This window comes from Apodemus sylvaticus, chromosome 19 (assembly GCF_947179515.1).
Source record: "Apodemus sylvaticus chromosome 19, mApoSyl1.1, whole genome shotgun sequence".
NCBI lineage: Eukaryota > Metazoa > Chordata > Mammalia > Rodentia > Muridae > Apodemus > Apodemus sylvaticus.
In genome coordinates this window covers 5,963,624-5,990,580 of record NC_067490.1, presented here as the reverse complement: position 1 = coordinate 5,990,580, position 26,957 = coordinate 5,963,624, and the positions used below count along the sequence as shown (strand labels likewise).

Sequence of the window (26,957 nt, the reverse complement as noted above, 5' to 3'; positions counted from 1 at the left end):
TGTATGTAGCCAGAGTCTGCCTTCATGTGTTAAGTAGGCCCCTAGTTAGCCATTTATCCTGGGTTCCTTTGAGACCTGACAATATCCAGTTAGAGTTCAGACTAGGCTGTAAGCGTCCATGATTGGCCAAAGAATGATACCCTGGACTCAAATAGTCTGTAAACCCAAAGAGTGATGTATTCTGCAAAAGTCCAGCATGCTGGGTCTCCCATCACCAGAGACACCCAAGTGAGCTCGCAGGCCTGATTTAAAGCACATCAGGGAATTCCAGGGTAGGTGACCTCCATGTTAATCTGTTTGGTCCAAGCCGGGCGGTAGTGGTGCATGCCTTTAATCCCAGCACTTGGGAGGCAGAGGCAGGCGGATTTCTGAGTTCCAGGACAGCCTGGTCTACAGAGTGAGTTCCAGGACAGCCAGGGCTACACAGAGAAACCCTGTCTGGAAAAATACCAAAAAAAACACAGAAAGAGAGAGAAAGAAAGAGAGAGAGAGAAAGAAAGAGAGAGAGAAAGAGAAAGAAAGTGAGAGAAAGAAAGGAAAGAGAGAGAGAGAAAGAAAAAGAAAGAAAGAAAAGAAAAAAGAAAGGAAAGAAAAAAGAAAGAAAGAAAGAAATCTGCTGGGTCCATCTTGAAAGGTTCCATTACTGGAGTGTGGGGGCTGGAACTTGCTGGGGAGATCTGGAAACTGTTACTGAGGAAGTCTAGAAACTGCTGCTGACCCATTGTCCTTGCTTCAGGCCAGGTGGCTGAGATATCCCATTACCTGATTGACCCGTCCAGCAGGTCCAGTTATTCCAGGGTCCCGAAGGGGCACTACCTGAGGGTCAAAAATGGGGGGGAGAGAAAAGGGAAGCCAAGCACGCTAACAAAGTCAGAGTCAGTCTGGGTTGTGTCATGGCTTCATGTAATGTCGGGGAGGTAAGTGGGTTTTAAGGCTTACAGAGAAGGAATTGACCTTCACACCAGACAAAGGAGGGAAGGGCAGAGACACCCCTAGCAATGGAAGCAGGAAGCGAGGAGGTCATCCAGGTGGGGACACCAGGAGTTAACACCAGCAGGAACATTCCGCAGTTAGGGCAGGAACATCTTGTGGTATTCTCGGGAATCTTCTCGCTTCGGTAGCTCATGGGGAAGTCTCTAGTTAATTGTTCTTATATTTTAGCAGCCACCACCTTAGGGCCATGAGTAAGCATTAAATCTGAATAGCTCAGGACGGCTTCCCACACCTGATCAGGAAGGCTGGAGCCTGGAGGTTTTTTTTCTATTAGTAATTGACATGCCTGGGCTAGCCTGGGCTTGCCCAGTGTTTAGGCCTAGTCTCCTTAAGTGCCAATCTGAAGTCTGTCATGGAATCAGCCCAGCCTTCTCAAGTCATGTAAGACCCAGTGCACAAGCAAAGATCAGTGCCTGGGCATGCTGATCTAGTTCAGCGGTGCAGGCCTTTGGTCCCAGCACTGGGGAGGCAGAGGCGGGTGGATCTCTGTGAGTTCAAGGCCAGCCCGCTCTACAGAGTGGGTTCCTGGCCGACTAACACTACCTACCTCATGCATGAAGACAAATAATTTAAAAAGGAAGAGATTAAAGGGACTGATAAAAGTTAACATAGTTTGCAAATAAGAACTCAGGCTGCTCAGCAAGTCTGAATCTCGGGTACATGATGGTAATGCCAGGCAGGGCTAACAGGAAAACAAGTGTTTGGTGCTCTCCTGAGATTTTAGTCACAAGGTATCCTTCTAGGTTTTATCTGCCAGTCCTGGAATCACTACAAACACCTGTGTTACCTCAAAACGGGAAATTAACAGAAGCCAAGAGAACCAACAACGGGGCTCTGGCTCCTTGGATAATGGTGACATTGGAGGTAGTCAGTTTCGAAGATGGCACAGATGGCTGAGGTGCCTATTTAAGATATCAGAACGGGCTGGGAATTGGTAGCACATGCCTTTAATCCCAGCACTTGGGAGGCAGAGGCTGGTGGATTTCTGAGTTCGAGGCCAGCCTGGTCTACAGAGTGAGTTCCAGGACAGCCTCACTGTCTGAAAAAAACAAAAAAACAAAACAAAAAAAGATAGCAGAATGGGGGCTGGAGAGATGGCTCAGCAGTTAAAAGCACTGTCTGTTCTTCCAAAGGTCCCTCAATCCCTAGCTGTTACAGGATTCTCCCATCTGACATACCCTGGGCCTCTACCCTGAACTCTCCAGCCTAGGGGCTGGGCTGCCCTTCCCCCAGCTGCTCTTCCCTATATAATCCAGCCATTTTGGCTATGTGTTTATTTTACCCTTTTGCCTCACATGGCCTACCTCAGGGTCATGTTCACTCTGGACTCTTCCAGATGCCTCTGGCTGTTTTCTCCTAAGTCTACAATAAACCTCCTCCCCTGTGCCTGGGAGTAGTCACGTTCTTTTTATTTTTTTCATTCAATGCTCTCACTGGGTATGTAACAATTCCACAGAAGACTTAAAGTGCAAAGGCTAAAGTTGTGTCTTAAGTTTTAATTACTGGGCTGGAGAGATGGCTCAGTAATTAAGAGCACTGACTGCTCCTCCAGAGGTCCTGAGTTCCATTTCCAGCAACCACATGGTTGCTCACAACCATCTGTAATGAGATCTGATGCCCTCTTCTGGTATGTTTGAAGATAGCAACAATGTACTCATAAATAAAAGAAGTAATTCTTTAAAAAAAAAAAGTTTTAATTACTGTGCTTAAGAGATCTATAAAACAAAACTGTTTTTAACCTGTAAGCCCCACTTGCCCCAAGAACAGGTAACTTCCAGAAATGCTGGGAGATGTCCTTTATGTAAGATGACAAGGCGCTTGTTTTCACTTCTGTAAACACACTTGCTTGCCTCAACTGCACAGGGTGTGCTTGATCACATGTAGGTGGGAGGTACACAGGCAGGAAGTGCACTCAGGAGGTATGCTTGCCTCGGCATGACAAAAGCAGAATTGTGTCCCTCCTCTTGGGTGGACTGAGTGGTATGTGTTGATGTCTCTCTGTCCATCCAGAGCAGAACAGTGGGAGGGCGGCAAGACTGGAAGCAGGAGACTCTTCCGGAAACCCAAGCGTGGGGGAGTAGACACCTGCAGTGCGGGATGGCTGAGGGCACCCCTGCCCATCCCTTGGCTCTCTCACGCTCCAACTTAGGAGTTCTGTCTGCCCACTCCCTAAGAAAGGACAAAGAGTTGTCATTGTGAGTGACCCTTCCTTACCTAGGACATCCCTTGTCTTGGTTCACCCAGACCTTCTTCCCAGCATTCTCTCTGCCATACTTGATCAAAACCAGTGATCTATGATTATTACAAAAGCCAGCTTAGGGGTTCACTTTATTACCCCAAAGCCCTTTCCTGCTCTTCAAAGGGGATTCCTCATTGGGAGGGATTTTTAAAATGTTTGAAATATAAAAGATTAACTGGTTGTTTTTCCAGATGGGTGGGATGGCCTCCTGACTGCTCTACTCAGCTGTGTGGCTAATGTTCTATGCCAGGTATGAATGCAGTGGATCGTGGGCATATGAATGCTATCTGGAGGTTTTCAGTACAATATTTTTTAGTCGTTTTGTTTGTTTGGTTTGGTTTGGTTTTGATTTTTTTTTTGTTTTTTGCTTTTTGTTTTTGTTTTTTGAGACAGGGTTTCCCTGTGTTGCCATGGCTGTCCTGGAACTCACTCTGTAGACCAGGCTGGCCTCGAACTCAGAAATCTGCCTTCCTCTGCCCCCCAAGTGCTGGGATTACAGGCGTGCACCACCACACCCAGCTTTTGGTTTTGATTTTTTGAGGCAGGGTTTCTCTGTGTAGCCCAGGCCATCCTGGAACTCACTCTGAGGACCAGGCTGGCCTCAAGTTCAAAGATACACCTGCTTCTGCCCCTGAGTGTCAGGATGAAGGTGTGTGCCATCACCGCCCAGGAGGGTGGTATCCTAATGCAGGGACCCTTTAGTGCAGTTCCTTGTGTGGTGATGAGCCCCAACCATACAATTATTTTTGTTGCTACATTGTAACTGTAATTTTGCAACTGTTACAAATTGTAATGTAATGTAATGTAATGTTAGGACCTACAGGTCCTAACACTGGTGAAAACCACTGGTCTTAACAAAAATCACCCTAACTCTTCTTCCACACTCTTTGCTTTGTTTTAAAATAGGATCTTACAATACAGCCCTGGCTGTCCTGGAATTTGATATACAGACCAGGCTACTTGGAACTCACAGATATTCACCTGCCTCTGCCTCTAAAGTGCTGGACTTAAAGGTGTACCCCACCACATCCTCAAGTATTCCAGCTTGCTTTCTTGATTTTGCCTCTGTCTGTCTGTCTCTCTATCTCTCTGTCTCTCTGTCTCTATCTCTCTGTCTCTCTCTCTCTATCTCTCTGTCTCTGTCTGCCTCTGTCTCTGTATCTCTCCCCCCTCTCTCTGTATGTGTCTTTTCCTGTTTGGGAGATTTTGACATAAGCTCTTATAATGTAGTGTTGACTCTACAGAACTCACAGAGATCTACCTGCTTCTGCTTTCCCAAATGCTGGGACTAAAGGTGTGGGTGCACCCCACGCTGGGCTCTCAGCTGTCCTGACCTACAGTTGTGGGAAGCCATTAGAGACCCTCACTTTGGCTGACAGGGCAAAGGCCCTGAGAAAAGCAAACAAGAGCCTCTCCCATGGGCATTGGTTTAGCCATTGTTTCGAGATAACTGCAGAATGGTCCTGCCTGCGTCAACACCGCTGACTCCGGGTGTCTTCATCAGATGACCTCTTCACCTCCTGCCGCAAATGCCAGGAATACCTCTGCCCCTCTTTGTCCTTGCCTTGGGGTACACCCTCCTGAAAGCCTTAAAACCTGTGTACCCCAGAACATTAAACGAGGCTTTGACATAACCCAGATTGACTTGTTTTTCTTGGTGCTTGGCCTCCTTCTCTCTCCCCCCCTTTGACCCTCAGGTAGCACCCCTTCGGAACCCTGGAATAACTGACCCGCTGGACGGGTTACATACAGTGGACTGGAGCTGAACGCGGCTGTGCCAGGAAGGGAGGGGAGGGCAGAAACGGAGCTATGTGCCGAGTTGCTCCTTGCCGCTCACTCTGGAGTGACAGGAGAGGACTTCATACCTCGGGGCAGCCGTGCTCTTGGATCCGGCTGGGATGAGGTTTGTAGGTGATCCAAACGGTCTGGGGGAGCGCAGCAAAGTCAAGAGGACAAGGTGCAGACCTGGGTTCCAGAAGCCAAGGACACATTCGTGAGGGCAAATGAGAAGAACCATTAGAGTCCTAAGCCCACTTTTGCCTACTGTGTGACCCCACGGTAGCCCTTTGCCCTCTCTGGGAAATTGCAAAATCCTGCAGAGCCCACCATAGAAGTAATCTTGGCATTTAGACTTGCATCTTGGATAGGTGTCATTTTCATTTAAAAGATACATATGTTTTTCAGGACAGGGTCTCTCTGTTATAGCCCTGGCTGTCCTGGAACTCACTCTGTAGACCAGGCTGTCCTTGAACTCAGAAATCTGCCTGCCTCTGCCTCCCAAGTGCTGGGATTAAGGGCGTGAGCCACCACTGCCGGGCTAACAGTTATATTTATTTACTCTTGTGGTAACTCCTTATTCCAGCGTTCCTGGCTGGCCCAGGATTGGCAGGTTTCACTGGCTCTTGGGTCACGTTATGGCTGCTTTGGACACAGGCATCCCAGAGGGATGTTCAGTGGGTAGAGGTGAGTGCCTCCAACCCTGCCGGTCTGAGGTCAGTCCCTGGGACCCACAAGACAGCGCAGAGCCGACTCCAGAGAATGTGACCCTTGACCTCTCCAGCACACGCTCATGCACGTGCACAATCAGTACGGAAAAAAATGTCAAAAACGTCTAAAGAAATTTCTACCAAGTGGACTAAAGAATGGTCAAAAGCAACTCCCTGTTTGTACAGGGTCTGCTGGTCAAAGAATGACGTAAGCTAGATATGGTGTCACGTGTCCAGGACCGGAGAGTTGGGAGCAGGAGGGGATCCACAGTTCCAAGTTGGCATTAGCTGTACAGTGACTTTGAGGCTAGCCTGGTCTACATGGTAAGTTCTGGGACAGGCAGGGCTACTCTGCTCAAAACAAAACAACACACAGTTGAAAAGTAGCTAGCAAACCTCTACCTATCCATATGACAGCTGCTGTCTTCTGAACAGTTTCCCATTCACAGAGTGGCCTGCACTGCACACTCACGGGCTTATGAGCCAGGTCACCCCTGTTTTTTTCAGGTCAGAACATGGGGACCCAGAGCCTAGACGTTCTAATTGTAAACATGAGCTCTCCGGGCAGAGCAGACTCTCACTTACTGAAGTTTGCTAGCTGGCTTCTTGGACCCAGGGTTTCTTGGGAAGCACTCTCTGGTGGCGTTTGTTTTCTGTTTCCTCTTGAACATATTTTTTGCTGTGTTTGAATCTGCAGGACTCTCCCTGGGCAAAGACAAAGGAGGTGCTTGTTACGGGGACATTCCGAGCAGTGTCTGCCACCATCAGAGTCCTGCCCTATAGGGCTCAGCAGACCCAGTGGCCCTGGCCAAGGTTGATGTCCCTAGTGACTGATTACCATATTACCATTAACTATTTTTTTAAAAGATTTATTTATTATATGTAAGTACACTGTAGCTGTATTCAGACACTCCAGAAGAGGGCATCATCTCTTTTTTTTTTTTCTTTTTGGTTTTTTGAGACAGGGTTTCTCTGTATAGCCCTGGCTGTCCTGGAACTCACTCTGTAGACCAGGCTGGTCTCGAACTCAGAAATCTACCTGCCTCTGACTCCCAAGTGCTGGGATTAAAGGGGTGTGCCACCACGCCCGGCATTTAAGTGCTTTTAACAGCCATGCCTCTGCTCAACCCACTCTGTCCTCTTCATTCCCTTCAAGGTGCTGGGGCTAAAGCCACGCACCTCCGTGCCAACCCCAACGCAGACCTTTGAGGGTCCTTTTCTACCAATAGGGGCTACCCAAGGCTAGGATGGTGCACCTGTTAGACCTTTCTAACTGTGGCTTCATAAAAAACAAGACCCGGGAGCTGGAGTGCACACGCGCCCACTGTCCTAGCACAGGATGCACCCAGTGTGTGCTGGAGTTGGGGAGAGGGATGGTATCGCCTCATGGCCAGGTAGGGTCCCCGATAGCGCCCCACTGCGGCACGGAGGGTGAGCTGCTGCCCCACAGACTAAGGGCTCGGTGATACCCAGGCAGCCGAAAGGGCAGAAACCTCACTTTGCTGGGCCCCCTCCCCTAGTAAAGGAGGAAACAGTTCGGAGGAAAGGGAAACTTACGCCAGTAGAGGCTTGCGGGGGGCTTCTTTCCCAGTACCTGGTGCTGCTGAGCCCGTCAGCCGAGAGCCGGTAGACCCTGTAGCTGGAGGAAATACCGGAGATGTAAGGGCAGGGAGTGGGTACTGGGTCATTTTGTAAATAACAGTGGTGAGTGTGTCTGAGAACAGCACGGATGCCAGATGTGGCCCAGCACCCCTTCAGTCCTAGTACTTCGGAGTCAGGAAGGGCGATTTCAGAGTATGAAGACAGCTTGGTTTACACAATGAGAGCCAGACTATCCAGGAATCTAATAGTGAGATGCTACTATTAAGGAAAATTTTCTTAGTTTCTTTTTCTTTTTTCTTTTTTTTCTTTTTTCTTTTTTTGAGACAGGGTTTCTCTGTGTAGCCCTGGTTGTCCTGGAACTCACTCTGTAGACCAGGCTGGCCTCGAACTCAGAAATCTACCTGCCTCTGACTCCCAAGTGCTGGGATTAAAGGCATGTGCCACCACTGCCCAGCTTTGATTTTTCTTTTCTTTTTTTTTTTTTTTCCTTTCTTGTTTGTTTGTTTTTGGGTTTTTTTTTTTTTTTTGGGATTTGTTCCCCCCCCCCCCAGACTGGGTTTCTCTGTATAGCCCTGGCTGTCCTGCAACTCACCCTGTAGGCCAGGCTAGCCTCGAACTCAGAAATCCACCTGCTTCTGCCTCCCAGAGTGCTGGGATTATAGGCGTGTGCTACCACCGCCCAGCCGGCTTTGATTTTTCAAGACAGGGTTTCTCTGTGTACCCAATTGTTCTGTAATTTACTATATAGACCATACTGGTCTCAAACTAGAGATCTGCCGCCAGCGCTGGAATTCTATTTATGTGGAAAGTCTCACTGATTCAGCTAAGCTCATCATCCACCAAGCTCCAGGGGTCTGCCTGTCTCCATGCTCCCAGCCACAGAGTTACAGACATGCGCTGCCCAACCTAGCCTTTCTGTGGATTCTGGAGTAAAACTCTGGTTTTCCTGAGTTTATTTTTTTATATAAATTTATTATATGTAAGTACACTACCATAACTGTCTTCAGACACCCCAGAATAGGGTGTCATATATCATTACAGATGGTTTTGAGTCACCATGTGGTTGCTGGGATTTGAACTCAGGACCTTTGGAAGATTAAGAGTCCAGTGCTCTTAATCACTGAGCCATCTCTCCAGCCCCTGGGTTTATTTTTATTGGTTAAACATCTGTATAAATTGTATGTGTTCTAAATATAGATGGCTTTATTATAAGCCTTTAATATCAATATTAAATTATATATTTATATTTATTAAAGGCATGCACCACCACTGCCAGGCCAATAAAGTTTTATTTTATTAGCTGGGCAGTGGTGGCACACACATTTAATCCCAGCACTTGGGAGGCAGAGACAGGAGGATCTCCGAGTTTGTGGTCAGCCAGTTCTACAGAGTAGGTTCCAGGACAGTTAAGGCTACTCAGAGAAACCCTGTCTTGAAAAACCAAAAGAAAAAAACCCTTAAAAACCCAGATTTATAGCCAGGCAGTGGTGGTGCACGCCTTTAATCCCAGCACTTGGGAGGCAGAGGCAGGCAGATTTCTGAGTTCGAGGCCAGGTCTACAGAGTGAGTTCCAGGACAGCCAGGGCTTCACAGAGAACCTTGAAACCCCCCCCCCCCAAAAAAAAACCCCAGATTTCTTTTCTTTTTCGATGTGTGAATGGGAGGCGTGTGCACATACTAGTGCAGATGCCCAAGGCGTCCAGATGAGGGAACGGGCATGGTTTTGAGCCACCCAGAGTCCTGGCCACCAAACTGAACTCCAGTCCTCTGAGAGAACAACAGCTCTTATGCATTGCACTGTCTCTCTCCCTCCAGCCTCTCCATGGTGGATTTGCTGCCAGAGGGAGGGGCTGAGCTTTGAGATTCATGGGGACAAAGACACAAGGCTGGGGTCAGTATCCCCTGTGGAGGCTGCTCAGATAGGATAACTAAGGCCACCCTTAGAATTGCTGTTCCTCAGTTCCACAGAGTTAATCGCTTGCCTGGGGGCCAGAGCAGGGAGGGTCCTACCTGTGGGTCCTTCTGGGCCTAGGTCCTCCACAGGCAGCAGGGCAGGTGGTGGTGAAGGACTTAGGGGCAGAAGTCCAGGTGTCACCCTGACTGCTGTGGTTCCCTGGGGGGATCTGAGCAGCAGTCCAGGGGACTCAGGTGACCCAACAGGCACAGCGGATCCAGCCTTTGAGCCGTGTGAGTCTGCAGCTGGGAGCAACACAGGCGGCAAGCTGTTTGTGCTTTGGTCATCGGTGGCTGAGTCCAGGTGAGGGTCACCCTTCACTCCTTGTTCCAGGTCTGGAGTTTGAAGATTTGTTGGACAACTGTCACTGTGGCCAGTGGGCCTCATTAGGGGGCCCGGCTGGGCTGGGGCCAATGGCGGTGTGGACGGCTGCTTGGATGAAGAGACCTGTGGTGACTCGGGTGATTCCACACACCCCTTGCACCCAGATTCAGGTGTCTGCCCTGAGGGGGCTGCTGGGGAATGGCTGTCCCTTCTGTCCTCATTGGGAGCCCCCTGTACATGGTTTTGTGAGGCGTCTTCCGGGCTCCTCCTCTGTGCCGAGGGTCTCTGCAGACTGGGAGGCGGGGACTCGTGGCCAAGGGCGACCTCTATCTGGCAGTATATTTCCACCCTCGGGAAAAGCACTCTCTTGCTGGGGGAGTCAAGATACGAGGCGTCTAGGAGAAACCACAGCGCATCAGACCTGGTATGCTCATAGTCTAATATGGGTGTGTGCGCAAAATCTACATAAATAGGATGTGTGATAAGCACAGCGTTGTCCCAGCACTTGAGAGCTAAGGCAAGAAGATTGTAAGGACAGAAGAGATTGTGGAGGCCGGGGGATGTTGGCGAAGGTGAGGGGAATCATAAAGGAGCTCCAGGGAACGTTTTTTTCTTTTTTAAAGACAAGATCTCATGTAGCCCAGGTTAGCCTGGTCTCAAATTTACTATATAGCCAAGGATGACCTTGAACTTCTATCCCCCCCTGATCCCATCCCTCCCCCACATCTCCAGTGCTGGGATTACCGCATGCACCACCCAGCCAGGTTTATGAAGTACTGGAAATTAAAGATAGGTTTTCGTGCTTGCTAGGTAAGTACTCTAATCGAGTCCCAGTCTCAGCCTCTGCAGAAAGACGATGTTAGATTGTGCATGTGTGGGAGGACTTTGTCGGAAGGAGTGAGGGCGCGGCCTGCTGGGCACAGCTCGGGGCAGACTGGCATCCTTCAGCTCCTGCCTCCCTTTCCCACACCAGAAAAGCAGGCGGGGCTGGCGGCTTCCTAGCTGCAGGAGTTGCTGGGTGGATGAGAGCTTTTGCAAGAGAGGGAGGGGAGAAGGGGTGAGGATGAGATTAAGGGGTCCAGGGCGGCTTCATCCTGTGTGTGATGCCTGCCGCTCTCCCCTCAACCAAGCAGAGAGCATTCTGACTGCTTCCGAGTGGCAGGCAGGAGTCCATAGTGTGGCTCCAGGCACCAGTAGCTCCTGATCATATTCTGTGTGGGTAGAAAAATCCAAAAAGGCCTGGAGGGAGGAAGGGAGGGAGGGACTCGTGCTGCGCGCTGGCGCCACCTGGCGGAGGACGCTAGCATCACAAGGAGTCTGGGAAGAACCCGGGCTTTCTTTGCAGTGGGACAGGAACCTGAGTGTGTTGTTAAGGTGTGCCCTGGCTCGGGAAACGGAGTCGCCTTCAAAATCTAAGTATCAGACTGTAAGATCTTCCCAACCTCAAGTTCCTCACAAACACCGGCACCCAGGAAGAATGAGGGCTTCCCAGCTGATGGCCCAAGAAGACTTGACCCACCAACCCCCTCACCCTCCAGGTTCTGGGAGCTCACATCCCAGCTACCATCGCCCCTTTCCTGGGACCCCAGGAGATTCATTCCTGGCCACCCCAAAGGCGTCAGGAGCTAGGGTACAGACCCTTCTTTACAAAATTGGAAATAATGAAATGTAAATAAAGAATATATCGAATAAAAAATGGAAATAAGATTCAGAGAGCAGAAGTGATATTTTTTCCAAGCACACACAGCTTAGGGGGTGGGGCTGAGAACCCCACTTGTCTCTAAAACCCAAGTGGTTCTTGATCTCTGTCTCTGTCAGTCCTACTTTTGCCCCAAAATATTTCTTTCCCCAAAGTACTTTTTTTTTTAAGTCACAGAGATCTATAGACATGTCAGAATAAGGAATGCTTGGAACTCAAAGGCCAGAAGCCCAGTGTTCTGTACAGCCGTGACAGAATATTATATATCTACACCGCAGATTGTGTGACCACATGGAGAAAGGCTAGCGGCATTCCATAAGCACCCCTAGCCCTGGGATTCCCTCCGACTAAAACCACATTCCAGGTAGTTAACCTAAGTACAGGCAGTTCTTTGATCTCTCCCTATAAAGACACTTGCCACGCCTTCAGAGTTTGAACAAATTCGCCTCAGTACTGATGCTACTCGTCTGATAAAGGTAAGAGGAGACGGGTCCACCCCCCTTCCCAGACCAACAGACGTCGATCAGTAAATCACACAAAATCACACAAATGTAACTAGTCAACGTTTACTGAGACCAGGTCCGGAGCCGCTCAGGCTGGCCTAGAAGCTGAGGATGGCCTTGAATGCCCAGTCCTCTAGACTTTTCCTGAGTGGTGGCATTCACTCATGTATCACACACACACACACACACACACACACACACACACACACACCAGTCTGATGCAGTGTGCAGGACTGAGTAGGACTTTGTGCATGCCAGGCAAGTGCTCTACCAACAGAACGGCAGCTCTGCCCTCTTTGTTTTTAATTTCATAAATACGTGTTTAGAAATATTCTAAGCCAGGCAATGGTGGCTCACGCCTTTAATCCCAGCACTTGGGAGGCAGAGGCAGGTGGATTTCTGAGTTCAAGGTCAGCCTGGTCTACAGAGTGAGTTCCAGGACAGCCAGGGCTACACAGAGAATCCCTGTCTCAAAACACTAAAACATATTATATATATATATATAATATGCTTTATGTGTGTTTATGTTTTATACATATATGTTTTATGTGTCTTTGTTATATATATATATCACACTATACACATCTTTTTTTCATTTTCTTCAACCCACTGTCTTGGGCAATGCGGGCTGCTGGGTCTCTGTCCTTCTGTCCAGCTTTCTTGGCTATAGCTTTGGGACACTGTCCTCTACCCAGATTTATATTCCCACCCTGCCACGCCCCCCCAGGTACTCACTCAGCCTCCGCAGGTATGAGACAGCGTCATCGTATCCCCGATAGTAGTATTCCTGCAGGATCTAGATGGTGGCAGAGGATTATAAACGTCACTGAGGTCACCAAGAGAGCCAGCGTCCCACCATAGCCGCTCTGTGCTCTGTAAGTAGACACTCCACTGTCCCTCCTACCTGGGACCCTGTCAGCAAGCCCTGGGCTACACCTCCCACCATCAACCCAGGCGAGCAGGGAAGCAATTACTAACACGGTAGGTAGGGGTGGGTGTGTTAGCCTGTCAGCCACCTGTTCCCAGCCTCCACTGTGGGAGTTGGTAGGATGTTTCTGGGGGAACCAGAGACCACCAACTTATGACCCTTCTTATGTGGGTCATAAGAAGGACAGAGCTTGGTGTTTTGGTTCGAATCCCAGCACTGCTCTTCATTGGCTGTGTAGCTGTAACCACCCACAGCCTCACTGTCTCCACCTGTCAAATGGGGATAGTGACAGTATCTTTGCAGCCAGTGTTGGGAGGGGGGGGGTGAGAGCTATGTCCACAGAGCTTTTTCTGAGGGGGGCAAACTGGAAACATTTGGGTCTTTGCTGACTATTTATTCTGCTGTGGGATTTAGATTGGAGATAGGATGACATGGAGCCCAGGCTAACCTCAAACTCCCTATGCAGCTAAGAATGACCTTGAACTCCTGATCCTCCTGCCTCCACATCCCCAGTATTAGGATTACAGTACTCTACAGTCCTCAGCTTATGTGGTGCTGGGGAATCGAACCCAGGGCTTCATGCAAGCTAGGTTGAGCGATATCTTTAGCCCTGTTGGTTTTTAGCAATCTTTTAAACATGGCAAAACCCTGGACCCTCTGAGGGGCGAGGCACAAAAGGAGGGCCCCATCTGCTCTGGATCCCACCCCACCAGCCCTGACGCTCACCACCAGATCCGGGGGGAACAGCGCGTGTGTCATGCGGGTGATATTCTCCAAGGAGAACTGGAAGGAGAAGTTGAACATTCGGAAGTCGTGGAAGATGGCGGGGCAGTCCCTGGGGCAGATATCCTGCTGGCTGCTGAAGGTGGAGATGGTGATGGAGTCTGTCCAGAAGGCGCAGGGCTGCATGCTTGTGAAACCGCCGTCGATGTATCTCTGCGGGGAAGAGAGAAAATGTGGAGGAGCTGGGGCCATAGGAGAGCAGAGCTGCCTTCTGGGACAAGCCTTGAGGCTGAGGTCCCCAAGATAAATGGTGGATGGTGTGGGCAAGGTTACTTGCTGCCTCTATAATGGTTTTGGGACTCCAAGTCGAATGCTCTGGCCCTGGACTGTTCTCCCTCAGAGAATCTTGCTGATAACTGGCCTCTGTATGGGGTCCCTCCTCCAAATGTCTCAAGAGACCAAGCGCCCTTCCACAACCTCACAGTACACCCACCTCCAACCCCTTTCTTTTGAAGTTGGGTGGAGCTTATGAACTGAACAAGAGATGACCAACACATAGGCTCTGTATCCCAAGAGTCCCATAAAATGTCCGGACCACTCGGTTACATCCCTGCTATTCAGACGGTAGCTAGGAGACCGGTCCTGGGCACCCTAAGGCCAGCAGAGATGCAGAGTCTTGGCCTGCCCGGGTCTGTTAAAGCAGAGTCCTCATTATCTTAGGACTCCTGAGTTACTCATAGGCACATGAAAACCTGAGACCCAAAGGTCTCCTCAGGCAGGGTCGCAGGTCCCTGTGTTCTGGGGTCTGGATTCTGCACGCTGACTTCTGGGGGAACCTGGCAACCTTGGAGCCTTGACTTGCTGGGTTCAGAACAGGGTTGGTGGGTCTAGAGAGGGACTTGGACCAACTAGAGAAGAAGGCGCCCCTGAAAAAGCTAGAAATTCTGGGTAGTAAATGTTCCTCACCATAAGGTGCCCCAGGTTCCCTCACCTCACCCAGTCACTCACCTCGCCCCGATACGTTGGGGGGATGAGACCACAGTAGACAGGAACAAAGCAGCTGCAATACAGGGCCTGGGGAGAGACGGGGCTGAGATGCTAGCCCTGGGGTGGGCGCTAATGACCCCTGACCCCTACCAAGTCTCCATTTCTCTCTTTTGGTTTTTCGAGATAGGGTCTCTCCATATAGCCCTGGCTGTCCTGGAACTCACTCTGTAGACCAGGCTGGTCTTGAACTCAGAAATCCACCTGCCTCTGCCTCCCAAGTGCTGGGATTAAAGGCATGTCCCACCACTGCTCATCTTCAATTTCCCATTTCATAAATTTAAAGTAAAGGTACTGGCCCGGGGAACATTCTGAAACTCACTTCCCTTCCCAATCCCTATTTGGGGCCTTGGTCTAATAGACCGCCTAGTAGACTAATCTAGTCTCCTCTTATAGAATTGCTCCTGGCAGGGCCATGGGCACGAAGGAGGGAAAGGCCAGGCAGGCAGAAAAGGGAAGAAGGGAGAAGGCTTGAGGGGCTGAGGAGGGCCTGGGCTGAGCTGCCCCTGTCCCCCCAGGTGGGGCCGCCCCAACCAGGGCCTTGCCTCGATGAGCTCTTCCTTGGACCGGTACTCGGAAACCACGACGTTCTCTCCATCCGTGACTCGGGTGAGGCTCACATGCAGCCTCCCGGTGGCGAACTTGTAAGAGTCCTCCGGGAGCACGTCGTACAAAAACCGTCGCATCATCTGTACCATCTTGCAGGACGGAGACAGAGGTCCCAGGAAGAACTTCTTCACCTCGGCCAGGCCCTTATTTAGCACTCTGAGGTACTCCTCTGTGGAGGGAGCAGAGGGGAGATGCACTGGTTGGCAACCACGCAGGACCATGGCGGGGGTGGGGGTGGCTCAGTGATATTAACCATTTCACCTGACAGTTCACAGCGAGGAGGCCTCTGACCCAGACGCCTGAGGCCTGGGGAACAGGACGGAGCCCAACCATAAAGGAGGAAGTCCTGGATGCTCTGCAGCTAGGAGACACCAGCACCAGCATGGAGCCCAGGTGTCTTGCTTCTTGACCATGAGAGGCCACCCGTCAGAAACTGTCAGTGGCTTAAAACTTATTTACTCCCTGCTTCCTGTCCCTACACCTGAGGTCTGCCACCAGGCTGTGTTTATGAGGCCCCTATATGAAATTCCTACTCAGACACAGACGCAACTGGAAGTCTTTTACCAAGTGACAAGGGCACTTACTTAGAGGACACATAAACCCTCGGCAGACTTCACCCTCATTGCCTAGCCAAGGATGGCCTTCAACCCCCGACTCTGTGGTCTCTTGGTCTCTTCCTCAACAGTGCCGGGGCTACAGGCCTGGCATCATGCTTGGTGTATGCCGTGCCAAGGAGAGAACCCAGGGCTGCGTGCATGCTGGGAAGAACTCTGTTTATTTAGCTGTAACCATCCTCTCAAAACCAGATTTTTACATTTTATCGTTATTCACGTCTATGTATGCACACATGGGCGTGTGTGTGTGTGTGTGTGTGCCCACGGATGCTAGACGGGGTTGGATGAGTCCCCGGAGCTGGAGCTAAAGGCGGCTGGGAACGGTATGACAGGGCCAATGGGAACCGAGGTTAAGTCCTCTGCAAGAGCAGCAAATGCCCTTAAGGACTAAGTCACTTCTCCAGTCCCACAAACACTGTTTTCTCTTGGTGCTAGGGATGGCGCACGTTTGCATAAATTGGGTGCTTGACCACTGGAATACACAGCCAGTCCTTAAACAACTATCTCATTTGGAAAAATTAGTTTAAAGTTAGTGTCATGCATATGTGACGGGGACTTGTGTAGCCATAAGCTCTCTGCCGTGGGAGGCAGCGGGGCGGAGAATGCATAAGCATCTCTGTCAGGGAGCTTAACCACCAGATCCGTGGGTGGGTGGGTGGGAAGGGCGGAGTCTTTCCAGCGTGGAGTCTGGAATTCTAGTGCCTAGCAATCGATCCAAGGCAGACACACAGAGAAGGTAACAATTTAGCAACAAAAGGATAGCTTATTCCTATTGCATTATATAGTTCACAGGTTACAAGTTACTGGTCTAATCCTAGAGACTACTTAGTAATGCTGGAGTAGCATTGGACAGATAGGGAAACTGAGGCAGGGACAAGAGTCTTGCCTGAGGTCACAGTCAGGCAATGTTGGTTGGCTGCTGTTTTGTTTCGTTTTCTGACTCCGAGGCATCCCCCCCCAGACCCAGATCACAGTCGCATTACACGGTAGGGACCCCAGACTCTGCTGTGGACGTGGGTTGCTCGGAGTCCTTCTTGAGCAGGAAGCCCGGCGCTGTGATGGGTAGACATGGACAATCAGCATCCGCCCTCTAGGGAGGGTGGTGACCCGCTGGCAGGTTAGAAAACCAGGCAAGAGGCCATCCAAGTCACCCAGAAGACAGATTACGACGGAGGCAGGTGCTTCTGGGAACTGGTTTCCAGTAGGTAGGCTGGCCTCAGACTCACTATGTCGCCAAGAATGACCTTGAACTCCTGGTCCCCCTTCTGCCAGTTCCCTAGTGCTGGGATGACGGATGTGTGCCATCAGATGAGCTGCTTAAAAACATCTTTACAGGCTGGAGAGGTGGCTCAGCGGGTAAGAGCACCGACTGCTCTTCCAGAGGTCCTGAGTTCAAATCCCAGCAACCACATGGTAGCTCACAACCATCTGTAATGAGATCTGACACCCTCTTCTGGGGTGCCTGAAGACAGCTACAGTGTACTTATATATAAATAAATCTTTAAAAAAATCTGTTTATGCACACATATCACAGCACAAGCTACATGTACCGCCATGCCTTTGCTGATTGCCACAGAGGTCAGAGGGGTGACACACGCCCTGGAACTGGACTTGCAGGTGGTTGTGAGCCGCCAGGTGGGTTGTGGGTTCTGGGACTCCATCTAGGTCAGCTGGAAGAGCAGCCCATACTCCTAAGTGCTGAGCCATCTCTCAAGCCTCCTTTATTTTTTTTTTTAATTCTTAACAGGCTACCCGAGGTCACAGGCCCGCCTTCAGCCCTGCCTCAGCCTGTTCCACCAGGCCTGGAGAAGATCTGGCGGTGCCTGGGGGTGATGCAGGAAAGTGTGTTTCTGTCACAGGAAGCACACCCTCACACGCATGGGAAACACCATACAAACCTGATATTAGCAGGCATGGAGGTTCAAGTCTACTGCGGCCCTGGGTCTTGGGAGGATCAGGAGTTTGAGGATAGCCTGCGCTACATAGACCCCGCCTTAAAAACAAGACAGAAATGCAAAGAAACAGAAGGAACCAAAAGTCAGAATTCCTCTCTATCCAGAAATTAATGTGTGGCCTGCTTCCTGCATGCATGTATATATATATACACACACACATATACACACACACACATATATGCATGTATGTATACATGCATGCAAGCACACACGCAGACATGCACACAAGCATATATATATACATATATACACACACATGTATATATGTGTGTGTATATATATATGTGTGTGTATATATGTGTGCGTATGTATGGGAACAACCTGATCTACAAAGCAAGGTCCTGTACAACTAGGGCTACAGAGAGAAATCCTGTCTTGAAACACGGAGGAGGAAGAGCAGGGGGAGGAGAACAGGAGGAGGAAGAGCAGGGGGAGGAGAACAGGAGGAGGAGAGCAGGAGGAGGAAGAGCAGGGGGAGGAGAACAGGAGGAGGAGAGCAGGAGGAGGAAGAGCAGGAGGAGGAAGAGCAGGGGGAGGAGAGCAGGAGGAGGAGAGCAGGAGGAGGAGAGCAGGAGGAGGAAGAGCAGGGGGAGGAGAGCAGGAGGAGGAGAGCAGGAGGAGGAGAGCAGGAGGAGGAAGAGCAGGAGGAGGAGAGCAGGAGGAGAAGAGCAGGAGGAGGAAGAGCAGGGGGAGGAGAACAGGAGAAGGAGAAGCAGGAGCAGGAGAAGCAGGAGAAGCAGGAGCAGGAGGAGGAGCAGGAGAAGCAGGAGAAGCAGGAGGAGGAGCAGGAGCAGGAGAAGACGACAGCCTTTGAAGGCCTGTGAGCTGGCTTAGTGGGTAAAGTGTCTGCCAAACCTGACGACCCGAGTTCCATCCTCATGACCCACGAGCTCGGGGAGAACTGACCTCTAGAGGTTGTCCTCTGACCTCCGCGGGGCATGTACACACAGGAACGATTACGCCAGGCTAGCTACTCTTCCATGACTGTGATCAAACACTAGGACCAAGGAACACACAGGGAGGATTTGCTTGGGCTTCCGGTAGCGAGATAAGATGTGGGACTATGGAAGCAAGCAACAGGCATGCAGCCAGAGCAGACACCGAGGGCTCACAACAGGAGCCTCAGTCAGAGGCAGCTGATTGGGAACAGTTCAGGCTTTTGAAACCTCATGGTTTCAGTGACACCTCCCCCTGTCCTCCTCCCCCCCCCCCAAGGCTCTACCTCCTGAACCTACACAAAGAGTTCAACCAACCTGGGACACATATTCAACCTCCTGAGCCTTCGGGGGACATTTTCATTCACATCACCACATGTGCATGCATGCACACACACATGCATGTGCACACACACATGCACACAAGCACACATGCAGATATGCACACAAGCATGTACACACTCAAGTGCACACACAATTTTAAAGACTAGTCTGCCAGAGGACTGGAGAGATGGCTCAGTGGTTAAGAGCACTGGCTGTTCTTCCAGAGGATCCAGGTTCAGTTCCCAACACTCAACAATCTGTAACTCCAGTTCCAGGGCATCCAATGCCCTCTTCTGGGCTCTGTGGGCACTGCCTGCACTTGGTGCACAGACATACATTGCAGGTAAACACTCATAAACATAAAACACAAATAGATGATCATATACATATATATGTACATGCCTGTACATATATATATATGTATATATATATGTATATATATGTATATATGTACACACATACATACACACCCACACATATCAGAAGAAACAATCCATGCTAAATTCTCTGCTCATGTCCCGGACTATTCCCTTTGGGACAAACCACTAGAAGTGGGCACACGAGGTCAAAGGTCTGCACGAGTCAAGCCTCAGGTGCTCGCTCTAACTTCAGCTTTAGAACAGGATTCATTCCCACTGGATAGGGAGGGATGACAGGGAGGAACGGCAGCGGAGAGGAGAGAATGGAAATAGTACTGACATTTCCAGGGTCCATGCATCTGAAAATGGTTCAGTGTGGAAATCAGCTCTGTACCACCCAGATACACACAGCCAGAGGGAGGCGGACTGGTTCCTCTCAGCCTGGAGGCGTTTGGCTTAAAATTCTTTTTTAATGCTTAAAACAGGCACAAACTGAAAGGTTGTCTGTATCTCTGCATCTGCTTCCCTCCTGGTTTCTGTTCTCAGAGTCCCTGTGCATCTGTCCTTGGGGGTCCCTGTGTGTCCATCCTCTGGGTCCCTCACTTTCTCTCCCTCCTCCCTGTCTCTCCCTCCTCCTTTGCTCTCCTCCCAGATTCTTTGGTGATGGGGTGGAGAAATAGATATGTAACCAGGTCAAACAAATGTCCTTTGGTGGAGTCAACCATTAGCAGTAGTGACGGTTCATAGTGGTCATCCCACAACTCTGGAGATAGGGGTGAGAGGATTGCTTCGAGTTCAGTTTAAATCTGGTCTATGTTATAGGATATTTGATCACAATGTGAACCCTGAGATTCTGTTGTTTACTAAAAAAACAAAAAACAACAAAAACAACAAAAACCCTGTTTCTAGTTGTGGTGTAAGCCCTTAGCACACACCTTTAATCCCAAACAGTGAAGGTAAAGTGAGTTTATAGAAGGAAGCACCCATGTTTGAAAGTGATGTCTAATTGAGTGGCGGACAAAGTGACGAATCAGAGAAAGATTTGACAGACTAAGATCTGCCCAACTCTGACGAGAACAGAAGAAAAGAGAGGCTATTTAAGAGAGAAAGAGAGAGGAAGCAGTTTTACAGGAAGAGTTTTACACAGATGGTTGCAGAGAGAGAACAAGCTAGACAGAGGTGAAGACAGAACGAGCCAGAGGATGAGAAGGAGCCGGAACCTTAGAACAGATTGACAGAGTCAGTATGAGGCCAAGCAGAGCAATTCAGCGAGAAGCAGAGAGAAGCCAGACTGAATCCGTCAGCTTGGAGAAGAGTTTGAGCAACAACAGCTGAGCTGAACCAGCCAGCCAGAGCTCAGCCAGAGCTAGAAAGGGTGAGCCTACTCATCAGCAAGTCTCAGGATGAAAACATTCTAGGTCTAGGTTAGATCGTAGGGAGGCTAGAAGCTTCCAGGGCTAGGCCTGGGTTAGCAGACTGACGTGATAAGACGATTACATCAGGTGAGTAAAAGTTACTTTACAGGTCTGCATAGAGAGTTCTCCAGCCATGCTCACATGGAAGACCCTGTGTCAGGGGGGGAGGGGAGGGGGGGGGGAGGGGAGGGGGAGGGAAGGGGAGGAAGGGGAGGGGAGGAAGGGGGAGGGGAGGAGAGGGGAGAGAGAATATCAAGCATGGCCATCGCTGGTTCTGGAGCCTTCACTTCTTTACACATCTGTGATTTTCCCCGCACTCTCTCCCATTCAAAGGCCCCTGTGGTGGTTACTACTGTCAACTGGAAATGACCCAGGGTCACCTGGGAGAAAAACTTCTGGGCATGCATGTCAGGGAAATTCTAGATGGAGTTACCTGAAGAGATACCCAGTCTGAAAGGGAGCAGCACCATTGCGTGGGCTGGGGTTCTGGACTGCCTAATGGGAAGAAAGGGGGTGATCCACCACCCTTGATCTCTGAGTCCTCAGCAGCCGCCTCAAGCTCCTACCAGCACGACATTCCTGTCACCCTCAGACTGAGCCAAATCAAGCTCTCTTCCTACCTTACTTTTGTCACCACAGCAACATGCGATTTGAAAGTAGACTCAGTGTGTACTGGTCAGGAAACCCCAGGCAAGTGAGTTGCCACAACCCAGTCCCCACCAGCTGCTTCTACTACAGGTGGCAGTTCTGGGGTGTGTGTGTGTGTGTGTGTGTGTGTGTGTGGTGTGCGTGTGCGTGTGCGTGCGTGTGTGTGTGTGTGCGCGTGTGTGGTGTGTGTGTGTGTGTGTGTGTAAAGCCTTCCATCTCTCTCTTTTTAAAGGTTTATTTATTATATGTGAGTACACTGTAGCTGTTCAGACACTCCAGAAGAGGGCGTCAGATCTCATTACAGATGGTTGTGAGCCACCATGTGGTTGCTGTGATTTGAACTCAGGACCTTTTGGAAGAACAGTCAGTTCTCTTAACTGCTGAGCCATCTCTCCAGCCCACCTTCCCTCTCTCAATAGCCCATCAGGATGTGGTACCCGCAAAGGCCCTCCAGGAACCCTCCAGATGGCCTGGGTATCCTTCGGGGGCCAACATCCTCCCACCCAGCCAGTCTCTCAGACAGTGGTGGGTGGGTTCTTGTGCTTGTCCAGTGAACACTGAGAGAAAGGACACTGCCACTTGGCTCTGCCTCGAAAGCCTGGCCGTGAGGCCACACGCAGACAGGGAACGCATTCAATTATGATATATGGGTTTCTATACCACAGGCTGGCCTCAAACTTACTATATTGCCAAGAATGACCTTCAACCCCTGAGCTGCCCCCCCATATCTCCCCAGTGCTGAGATTGCCGGACGGGAAGTCTGTAACCAGCAAGGATCAATTGCATTGACTAATGTGGTTAACTCAAGCTTCGAAAGCCTCCAGCACAGGGAAGTTCTGCAGGAAATGAGGACTGAGATGAGGGGTCTGTCAGGGGCAGGGTGAAGCCACAGCACTGACTTTCAGGTACTTGGGGAGTTTCGACATCTGTAACTACACATCTGTACTGCAAAGCCAGGCAGATTTGCTTCTAATCCCAGGGTCACACAAACCGTCTGGAGCAGCACTGGCTACTCAGGGATGTTCAGTCAGTTCCACCATCTGTAAAGTAAGGGAAAAGAGAGCCCAGCATCATGGCTCCGCAGGTAAAGGTACTTGCCGGTGAGCCTGGGCTCCATTCCTGGGAAACAGCGGGTGGAGAGAGCTAATCCACACAAGTTGTTCGCTGACCTCCACAAAGCACATGTGTGCTGGGCGTGTTCCCATGACCAAACACACCCACATGTGTGCACTCACACACACAGAATTTTAAAAAAATAGAAAGTTATATGTATACATTATACACACATATATACATGTATGTATATACATACACACATATGTACATACACACATGTGCATATATACATATATACACATGTATACACACATGCTTATATGTACATATATACACATACCCATGTATGTATGTACATGCACATATACATATATACATATATGCATATACTTGTATATATACATATATGTAATACACACACATACATGGACATTTCTTTGTGTAACCCTGGCTATCCTTAAACTTGCTTTATAGACCAGGCTAGATTCAGACTCAGAGATCTGCCTGCTCTGCCATCCAAGGGCTGGGATTAAAAGGCACAGCCGGGCAGTGGTGGCGCATGCCTTTCATCCCAGCACTTGGGAGGCAGAGGCAGGCAGATCTCTGAGTTCAAGGCCAGCCTGGTTTACAGAGTGAGTTCCAGTATAGCCAGGGCTACACAGAGAAACCCTGTCTCAAAAAAAAAAAAAAAAAAAAAAAAAAAAAAAAAAAAGGGCAGGCACCACCATGCCCAGCAATTACATGTTTTTAAAACTGGCAAAGACACCTTCTTTGGGCCCGAGGATATGCCCAGTTGGACGCATGCTTTCCAGCATGCACAAAGCCTTAGCCCATCTCCAGCAGTATAAGCTGGTCTTGGTACCTACAACCCCAGCGCTGTGGAGATGGAGGCAGGAAGATCAGGGATTCAACGTTATCCTCTGCTACAAAGCAAGTTAGAGGCCAGCCTGAGCTACATAAAACCCTGTCTCACAAAAACCAACCACCAAAAGAGAGTATCTGTCTCATCAAGTTATGACACAGTGTGAAAGCTCCCTGCATATAGTACACCCTCAATCTTGGTCATGCCTGAAATTGTCCCTGTGGCATGAACTAAGCGTGCACTGAACAAGGCAGCAATCTTTCCCGACATCCTTTTCAAGATGTGTCAAATCAGAGGGCTGGAGAGATGGCTCAGGGCTTGAGCGTACTGGCTGTTCTTTCAGAGGACCCAGATTTGATATCCAGCACCCACACGGTGCTCACAACCATCTGCAGCCCCATTCTTGGGGACCTGTCACCCTCTTCTGGCCTTTATAACATGGGGCTGGAGAGATGGCTCAGTGGCTACGGCTCTCTGGAAGGTCCTGAGTTCAAATCCCAACAACCACATGGTGGCTCACAACCATCCAAAATGAGATCTGATGCCCTCTTCTGGTGTGTCTGAAGACAGCTACAGTGTACTCACATACAATAATAAATAAATCTTTGGGCTGGGGCAATCAGGACTTACTGGAGCAAGCAGAGCTCCTAAATTCAATCCCCAGCAACCACAGAAGACTCACAACCATCACAGCTACAATGTACTCATGTACATTATATAAATAAATCTTTTTTAAAAAAGGACATCACAAATGTGGCGCACAGACATACATGCACACACAGCACCCATACACCTGAAAATAAATAAACTTAAAATAAGATACAAAATACATGGACATAGTAAAAACATGGATGAGAGGGTGTACCCATGGTCTCAGGAGTTACAGGGCTAACCTGGCAATCTGATAACATGTGTCTTCTATGGGAGAGGGCTAGAGGCTGGGTTTGAGAAAAATCAGGGGCTAGAACGATCATCGAAGGGGAAGGAAAGAGATAATTGGCTGCCTGTGTATGTTATTTGATTAAATTGGAAATATTTACCCCTTTCCCAAGAGCAAAGAAGTCTTACTAATCCTTAGTATTCAATATATTCTCTGGAGTCCTGGCAGATGCTTAAGTAACTGGATGCATACACAGATAATGAATAAATTAGTGAGCTCCGCATATCAAAAGAGCACACTGAGGCCCAAGGAGGCAAATGGTTATTGAAGATGACTCAAAGAGTTACAGCAGGTGCCCGTCTTCCCTCCCCCACACGGAGGTGAAAGGGGCACCACTGCCCGACCCTGGAAATGACGATCCTGTTCTCAGATGTGCAAGAATTAGGCCTGCTGTGTGGGATGCATCTGGGACCGAGGATGGGGCTGTGTGCACAGACACACTCACCTAGTCTCAGTAGACTGGTAACCTAGCAACCGCCTCCAGCTCAGCCAATCACAGTTGGCCAGCCAGCTCTCCCTTGGCTTCTGGGAGGCAGGAGTGAGCAGATTCTCAGGGAAGCCCAGCAAGCTCAGAGCCCTGGGTGAGGAACCTGAAAGCCTCTGGTTCCTGTCTGGCTCCAAATTGCAGGCTGAGATCCCAGCTGTGTTTTCCCGTGGGTCTATCTTGACTACCTAACCACATTCTAATAATAACTGTTATTATCATCTTAATGAAAATAGTTCACCCAAACAGGCTTTCCCACTTAGAAAAGGGGTTTATCTTCATGGTGACAGACAGACTCTAAGGGCTGTGACCCCGGTTTATGTACCACACACGACAGAGGCATCAATAAAAGCATTTTGCCTTAAAGATACCCCGTCACTTGTGGAAAGTCCATGGGGACTTCTGGTACAGCCAGTTTTCAGCCAGAGAAGGCTTTGTGCCAGGAAAATCTAAAGTGAAAATTGATTATATAAAACGACTAAACGCAAGCTGTTAAGGAATGAAGCCAGATGGGCGTTGAACCCCATGAGACTGCCTGGGACCATCTTAAGCAGGAAACCCCACCCCCAAATTCCTGCAAATGAATACTTCTAAGAGAATACTAGACCAGAGGCAGTGGTGGTGCACACCTTTGATCCCAGTACTTGGGAGGCAGAGGCAGATGAATTTCTGAGTTGGAGGCCAGCCTGGTCTACAGAGTGAGTCCCAGGACAGCCAGGACTATACAGAAAAAACCTATTTCGAAAAAAACAAAAACAAAATAACAACAACAACAAAGAATACTAGACCAGATGCAGCGAGGATTGCTCAAGGGATAAAAATGTAAAAATACTTGCCAGAAAGACATGAGATCTGAGGTTGGTCCCCAGAACCCATGCAAAAGCTGCATGTACTGGTGTGTTCTTATTACAGCTAGATCCATGCGGCTCTCTAACCAGTCTAGTCTAACTGGAGAGCCCCAATTCCCAGTGAAATAATAAAACCAACCAAACAAACAAAGCAGGTGGATGGCTCCTGAAGACAGACACCTGAGGTTGATTCCGGATCCCCGGTGCAGACAAATGCATGTGCACTACACACATACGCACTACGGGCAGCCCCTCACACACGAATGCCAGCCCAGCTCCTGTTCGTCTGCTTTTGCAGGTAGAAATGCCAGCCCAGGACAAAGCTGAAGGTGAACAGGTGCGTGGATATTTAAGTGGGCAGGTGGGTGGGTGGATGAATAGGTGGATGAATAACTGGGTGGGTAGGTGGGTGACTAAGTGGGGGGTGGGGGTTGGCAGGGTAGGGTTGTGGGAGGGTGGATGGGTAAGGTTGTGAGTGGGTGGGTGGGTGGATGGATGGATGGGTGGGTAGATGTGTAAGGTTGTGGGTGGGTGGGTGAATGGAGGGAGGGATGGGTGGGTAGATGGGTAAGGTTGTGGGTGGGTGGGTGAATGGAGGGAGGGATGGGTGGGTAGATGGGTAAGGTTGTGGGTGGGTGGGTGGATGGATGGATGGGATGGGTGGGTAGATGGGTAAGGTTGTGGGTGGGTGGGTGACTAAGAAGGGGGTGGAGGATGGCAGAGTAGGGTTGTGGGAGAGTGAATGCGTAGATGAATGGGTGGGGTGGTGGTGGTGGTTGGGTGGGAGGGTGGATAGCTGGGTAAGGTTGTGAGTGGATAGGTGGATGGGTGGATGGATGGGTAAGATTGTGGGTGGGTGGGTGGATGGATAAGGTTGTGAGTGGGTGGGTGGATGGGTGGATGGATGGGTAAGGTTGTGGGTGGGGAGGTGGTTGGGTGGATAGATGGATGGATAAAGTTGTGGGTGGGTGGGTAGACAGATGGCTAGGTAAGGTTGTGAGTGGGTAGATAAGTGGGTAGGTGGGTGGATAAGTGAGTTGACACACACTGTAAGTCATACACTGTATGTTAGCAGAAATATGTCATTAGCAGCACACATGCATACACGCACACTTAATTTTTTAAAAACCTTAGAGTAAAAACTTATAGTTCACACCTGTAACCCCCCTCAAGAAACTGATGCAGCAAGATTGCGATGAGTTAGAGGGCAGCATGGACAACCTAGTGATTTTTTAGGCCAGCCTAGGCAACACAGTAAGATCCGGTCCCTGAAACAACCAAATGGAACTCCGATAGGCTTCTATCCATTGCCGTGGGAATGGACTCACAGCCTGCATTTCCAGCCATTTCCAAACAGACCCCTTTCTCTCTTTGGACACAAATTCTGCGTCTCCCCACCCTCAGGACCTCTGC

The 26,957-nt window shown here is 49.7% G+C and overlaps 1 protein-coding gene across 1 annotated transcript in view; it reads right to left on the bottom strand.

Annotated features, from left to right (window-relative positions):
- Window positions 1–5,091: 5,091 nt before the first annotated feature.
- Window positions 5,092–26,957, bottom strand: part of Pnpla1 (patatin like phospholipase domain containing 1) — a 32,561-nt gene continuing 10,695 nt past the window's right edge. Inside the window, exons 2-9 of the mRNA XM_052164271.1 lie at window positions 15,041–15,273; window positions 14,460–14,525; window positions 13,455–13,664; window positions 12,536–12,596; window positions 9,331–9,993; window positions 7,276–7,357; window positions 6,304–6,423; window positions 5,092–5,197 (exon numbers count right to left, since the gene is read on the bottom strand). Of these exons, the coding sequence (XP_052020231.1) occupies window positions 5,092–5,197; window positions 6,304–6,423; window positions 7,276–7,357; window positions 9,331–9,993; window positions 12,536–12,596; window positions 13,455–13,664; window positions 14,460–14,525; window positions 15,041–15,273 (1,541 nt within the window). The remainder of the gene's footprint in view (window positions 5,198–6,303; window positions 6,424–7,275; window positions 7,358–9,330; window positions 9,994–12,535; window positions 12,597–13,454; window positions 13,665–14,459; window positions 14,526–15,040; window positions 15,274–26,957) is intronic.